This window comes from Apteryx rowi, unplaced genomic scaffold (genome assembly GCF_003343035.1).
Source record: "Apteryx rowi isolate R43461 unplaced genomic scaffold, aptRow1 scaffold_190, whole genome shotgun sequence".
NCBI classification, from domain to species: Eukaryota; Metazoa; Chordata; class Aves; order Apterygiformes; family Apterygidae; genus Apteryx; species Apteryx rowi.
The window spans coordinates 740703-746702 of record NW_020448197.1 but is presented as its reverse complement, the minus strand read 5'-3'; the positions used below and the strand labels follow the sequence as shown (position 1 = coordinate 746702).

The following is a 6000-nucleotide window of genomic DNA, read 5'->3' as shown; positions in this document are numbered from 1 at the left end:
GGGAGGGGGGGGGAGGAGGAGGAGGGCGGAGTGGGGAGGAGGTGGAAATGAGAGGCAGTTGCCTTCAATTAGCCCGATGCGCTTAGGTACTGCCCTCCCGGGCGCCGGACGGGCAGGAGAGAGGGGCTGCCCGCCCCCCCGGAGAGCCCCGCCGGCAGCCAGCCTGATTTAACGGGCGCTGCCAGCCGGGCTCGTCCCTRAGGGAGGACCGCGGCGGCGGCGTGGATTTGTCGGCGGGGTGAGTAAACGGCGCTGGGGACGAGGCGAGCAGCGCAGCCCTTAGCGTAGCAGCAGGGGGTATTTTCGGCAATTCTCGGCTCGGGCGCAGGTCCTTAAAGCGCGTCCGTTGGGCTGAAAGTTGAGCTGTCCGTTCCCAAGGGGGAGGTGGGGGTGAATGAATATCCAAGCGATGGTGAGGTTTGGGAGCAAGGGGGGGAGTTCACCGGGAGTCACTTGGCAAAACCCAAATCCGTAGTTTTCTCTGAGGAAACTTAGTGCGAGCCGAGCTTTCCGCGTGGCTCYGCGCTGCCCCGTCGCCCCCAGCCCGCCGCGGGGCGCCCCACGGGGAGGGGGGCGGAGCGGGGTCGCCTTGCCCCTGGCTGCCCTCCGACCCCGGGCACCCGGCTCTGCCCTCGCTCGGAGCCCTGCCCGGAGCGCGCATCCCCCTCGGCCCGGGGCTGCGGCCGTGCCCCGCTCTCCGGCCGCCGGCGGAGCCCCGGAGCCGCGAGGGGATGGTGCAGAGCTGGGAGCCGCTCGCAGGCGGGCGAGCTGCCGGCGAGCGCGGGGATGGAGGGTGGGGGAGCGGCTGGGGGGGCTGCGGAGCCGCCGGGACAAAGGCGACAGCGGCGGCTGCATGCAACGGCCCTTCTGGGCGCTGAAGGAGCGCGCTCTCCTCACCCCCCTCCCTCCCTCCCTCCCTCCCCTTTGCAGAAATGCTGCAGCATGAACCCACCGCCTAGAGAGAAGGGCTCGCAGCGCCGCGGACGCCCGCAGCCCGCTCCCTGAAGCCAGCCGCACGGCTCGGAGCCCGCACCGCGGAGCAGCCCGGCCGCCGCGCCGCGCCGCCCGGCTCCGGCGGGATGCGCTCGCCGCCGCCCCCATGCCGGGAGGGGGAACTCTGAGCCGCCGCTCGGCGCCCCGCAAGCCTCCGTGCGCGGGCAGCGGCGGGGCCCCGCGGCGTCGCTGCATAGCCCCGACCGCAGCCATCCACGTGTCACCCGCCGGCGGCCCCCCGTGAAGGCGCCCGCTCCAGCCGGCGGCGCGGGCGGGGATCGCTGAGYCCTTCGCTGCAGGGGGCGGCGGCGGCGGCTCCCGCCCGGTGCCCGCGACCCGGTGCCCCATGGTGCTGCTGCGGAAGCTGCCGGGCATGCCGGGCTGGCCGGCGGCGCTGGGGCTGCGGCTGCCGCAGAAGTTCCTCTTCCTGCTCTTCCTCTCGGGCCTGCTCACGCTGTGCTTCGGGGCCCTCTTCCTCCTGCCCGATTCCTCCCGCTTCAAGCGGCTCTTCTTGCCCCGCCGCGCAGCCACCTCCGCCTCCTCTTCTTCCTCCGCCTCCTCCTCCTCTGCTGCCTCCTCCTCCGCCGGCGAGACCGACCTGCCCCGCAGCCCCCCCGCCGCCGCCGAGCCCCGCCACGCCAGCCCTGCCGCCCCCCGCCGCCTCAGGGACAAGCTCCGCACCGCTGCCCGCATGGCCGGCCCGCTGGCCCACACTGCGCCGGGCTCCCAGCAGCAGGTGCGGGACGGCGAGCGGCACACCGAGCCCGCCACCGGGGCGCCCGCCGCCGCCCGGCAGACGCGAGCCGCATCCCGCTTCGACTACGAGCRGTTCCGGCAGAACCTCCGCCACCCGGTGCGGGGCAGGCGGCCCACCGAGGACCCCGAGACCCGCGCCCGCAGGATGAAAGTTAAAGAGGTAAGGGCACCCCTCGTTCCCCTCCATCACAGCCCTGTCCCCTTTGGTCACCCCTCACCATCCTCTGTCACCCCTTGCCCCCCCAGCCTTGTCACCCCATATCCCCCATATTCAGTCACCCCTTGTCTCTCTCAGTCACAACTCATCCATCCCTTCACAGCTGTGTCCCACTATCCTTGGTCACCCCTTGTGTCTCTCAGTCACAACTCATCTTCCCCCCTTCCCCCCCCCAGCCTTGTCCCACCATCCTTGGTCACCCCTTGTCTCCCCCCCCCCCCCCCCCCTCATCACCCCTCATCCTCTCAAATATCCCTTGGCCCCTCATCCCCCTCTCCTCACATACCCCTCACTTGCACAGGGTTGCCCTGTTCCTCTTTTCCAAACAGGCCCCTTGTGCCCTTCCATAGTCCTTTTTCCAGTCCCAAAGAGGGTGACAGGAATCAGGGGTCTCTCTTTTGACGGGGGTGTCCTGCAGCATCACCCTGCGCATGGCATGTGTCAGCAGGCGCATGTGCCTGTCCGCATTTCTACACCTCTCCTCTTGCCAGAGGAAATGTTAGGGTAGTCTAACAGGGTGTGACTGGAAGTAAAGAGTTGAAATTAGGCAAAGGGAAATTTCGGCTTGGGTATTAGGGGAAAAACTTGCTTGGCAGGAGGTGTCTGCGGTTGTGCAAGAGGCTCCCTCCTGGGGTATCGTTGGAAACCTGGCTGCTTTACAGCATTTAAACACATAAAAGCTGGTAGGGGATGATGAAACTTGCACTGGTCCTTTGGGATGGACAGACAGGATATGCCCTCGCAGAAACCCGAGAGGAGGCTKGAAGCTTGCTGTCCCTGTAAATCAGTTTGTCTCTTAGCCTTGGGTGGAGTCAGCTCAGGACTTGTTACCTTGTTACCCTCACTTGGACCCAGCCAAGCCTGGGTAACATCATTAGCAGGGGTACATGGGTGTAACAGAGGGGAGAATTTGGCCTGGTGCCTACAGTTTGTGCGTAAAAGCCTGGCAGCCTTATAAACATGGCAGTACAATCCGTGACCTAGTTAACCAAGAGCTATAGATTCCATGTAGTATTGGATCATATTTGTCATATCTTTTGCTGTGATGGATAACAAACTTGGAGTGAATTTTGGTATGGTAAGAGATGCCAGTAAGTTAAATGTGAAGACTTAATTAAGCAGAGTATTAATTTCCTGTATTTGCTCCTTCATGGGGGTGTAAGTATTCAGCAAAGATGCTGCCCCTGGTTGAACAGAGAAGGAAGTAAAAGAATAATGCTCTGGATGAAAGCCGTCAGCRTAACCCGCCTTTTAAGAACAGTTTTTCAGAGCTCCCCTTGTGATATCTTTGTCTGTCATTAAAACAGAGGCTGCACCGCTGGTAGACTTCCAACTTCTGTGCCAAGCAACCAGACACAACACACCCAGGGGTGCTGGGTTTCTTTCTGATCCCAGGCATGACTGAACCATCCTTTCATTCTGCCTCTCGGCTGCAGGGTATTCAGCATATACCAGTATCTGGCCCTCTCGTGTGCTTGGAGGTAGGGAATATATATGTTTGCATATGTTGCAGACTCCTACTTTCAAGGTACACTAGTACAGCATGATATACTGATGAATAACCTAGCTTCCATGCTGTACAAACAAATCAAATTGGAAATCAAATTTATGAAAGCTAGTGGAATTCAATTCTTTATTTGTACTTAATTATTTTTTAAATATAGGATTATTGCAAGCTGTATGGATGCAGCTCCATCTGTTTGTAACACAGCCATAATCAGTGCTGGGTAGCAGAGTTAGATTTTTTTCAAGGATGAGAATCCATAAATACTAGTTTTATGCTGACAGCTAATTACTCTTCAAACAGAGCTCTTATTCCTTAAAAGTGCCTGTGCTTCTATTTATTCAGAGAGAGAGAGAGAAACAAATATCGTGCTGAGATATGAGACTGAATGTGCAAAACAAGGGATGCTGGTCCAGCTTATGAAAGAGATAAGGTGTGTCCTTCTTTTCAGGAATCAAAGACATGAGGAAACAAACCAAGAGAGGTTAGAAGATAAATGCTGCATTAAAAGTAGTAGATGGATAAAAAAAATTGCTAGGAAAAAATAAGTCAAGTCGTCATGATACAGCRTTTAAGTTAGCAAATACTCATATGACCACATGGTGTGAGAGATGCCAGCAGGGCTGTTTTGGTTGTAGAGGGCTGTGTTAAGGTGTTGTGTGCTGTAGCGGCAAGTAGAGTTCCCCCCCGTCCCCCCTTCTTCCAGAGCTTTAAGCACCACAATTTGCTAAAATGTGTTCCAAACTGTTCTGGTACTTAAGCCCCCCCACGTGCACACAGAGGACACTCTTACAGGTCAGTGTAAATGGAACAGAGGGAAGATGGATATGGATGGGGCTTGTTGATATCTTCCCCATCTGTCTGCCAGAAGCTAGATGAAAGCTAGGAGAAAGAATTGGTGCATGATCAAAGACTAGAGATGATGCCCAAATTGAGGACTTGGAACTTTCCACTCTCTTGTAGGGCACTTCAAACTGAGCAGGAGTCCTAGCAGGAGTCCTAGCAGGTATCTCCTCTTTCCCACCCAGCCTCCAAGCTTCTTGATGCTTGAGCCAAGGAASAGGGTGTGTCTTTAGTTTTTTGGCTGTTTTATGTGGAAAGTCTCGACTAATATAGTCCTACTATACTTCTGCTTTAAAGATAATGTCCAGAGTGCAAAATCTGTGTGGTGTCTTTTAACCTAACTGCTGTTTGGGAAAGTACTGAGCAGCACTAGGGGCACCAGAGCTGTTTGCAGATTAAGAAGTTGGGCCAGGGGTATATCTACCTTATTCTTATCTGACTTGAATGCTGTAAAGAGTGTTTCCTTGTAGTGCAAAAAGGAGGAAGAAAAAAGATGGATTGGCAAATTGAAACGGTATGTGGAAGTCTGTTAAGAGAAGTAAGTACTGCAGTGATTTGAGTTGACATGTGCATGCAAGTATTCTGCTTTGCATCAGTGAATAATTTAGCAGAGTGGGCAGACTTCTTAGGTTCTACTTCTTTTAAAGATGGTCCAAAGTCGATAAACAGTTGTTTCCCTGAGAAGAAAAAAGGAAAGCACCTGTACTACATAGACTACTTGCTGCAAAAGGTCGTTGGTCACCTAGAGAATTGCCTGGGATATGCTGCTGTGCGTTACTGTGGGCAGCTGAGTACTGTGGGCACTCTGACCTTTTTGAAGAGCACTGGAATAAAAACAAATAACAAKCTCACCATGCTACAGGTTGGGAAACTTTAAAAGGGCCTGGGATTATTTGTCTCCTAAAATGACCAACAAAAAGTATTAGTTCTGTAATTGATCAGTCATGCATGGCTTCAGGGAATAGCTAATTTTTAACATGTGCCAAATAATGACTGATGCTCAAAAATAAAAAATGTGGTTRTAGTCAGAAAGTGACTGCAAAAATGCCACAGTGGGATTCCATATTTGTTCCCTCTCAACAATTTCCAGATCAAATTGGCTGAGTGAAAAGTCAAAATGATTTCCCTTCCAGCTGCTGCTGCTGCAGGCTCGGCCTTAGATCTGGGAAAATCAAACTGTGTGGTTTCTGCCTTTTGCATCATAACCAGTAATAATGATTTTGCTGTTGGAGCTGACCTGACAGTTCTGGATGATGGATGAAGCAGAACAATGCTTGTTGCTGTGTGGTCTTTATGGGCCTGAGATGTGGGGARGTGGTAGGGAGAGAGAACAGCCTCCTTCTGAAGATTGTCCGCTGCTTGAGAACAACCAATGTAACCAGCTAGAAGCCGTATCGATGAAGTGACCCCAACTAGCTTACTCTCACTCATGAAGATGAGAAAGGTGTGAACAGTAATAGAGACTTACTGTTTCTTCTCTTACTCTTAGGTGGAAAAGGCAAGTTTTCTCACCTGATGTCAGCAAACACCTAATACCTTAACCTGACAGTATTCTTTGTCCCTTTAAGTGAGGGGATATGTCAAATTCAGTCAGGTTTTTAGTCCTCTGCTGGAATTGTACCCTTGGGTCTGACACATTCATTTCTTCTGGATTGTAATACTGAAACTGGATTGTTTTATACTGCCA

General features: G+C 54.2%; 1 protein-coding gene across 3 annotated transcripts in view; it reads left to right on the top strand.

Annotated features, from left to right (window-relative positions):
- Positions 1 to 1077: 1077 nt before the first annotated feature.
- The window catches only part of MAN1C1 (mannosidase alpha class 1C member 1), a 64843-nt gene continuing 59920 nt past the window's right edge, over positions 1078 to 6000 (top strand). Inside the window, exon 1 of one of the 3 annotated variants that reach the window (XR_003252947.1) lies at positions 1078 to 1909. Coding sequence is in view for 2 of the 3 variants with exons in the window: in XM_026062488.1 (XP_025918273.1) it covers positions 1340 to 1909 (570 nt within the window). In the remaining variant the exon portion in view is untranslated. The remainder of the gene's footprint in view (positions 1910 to 6000) is intronic. The other 2 variants (XM_026062488.1, XM_026062487.1) reach the window with 2 other exon arrangements.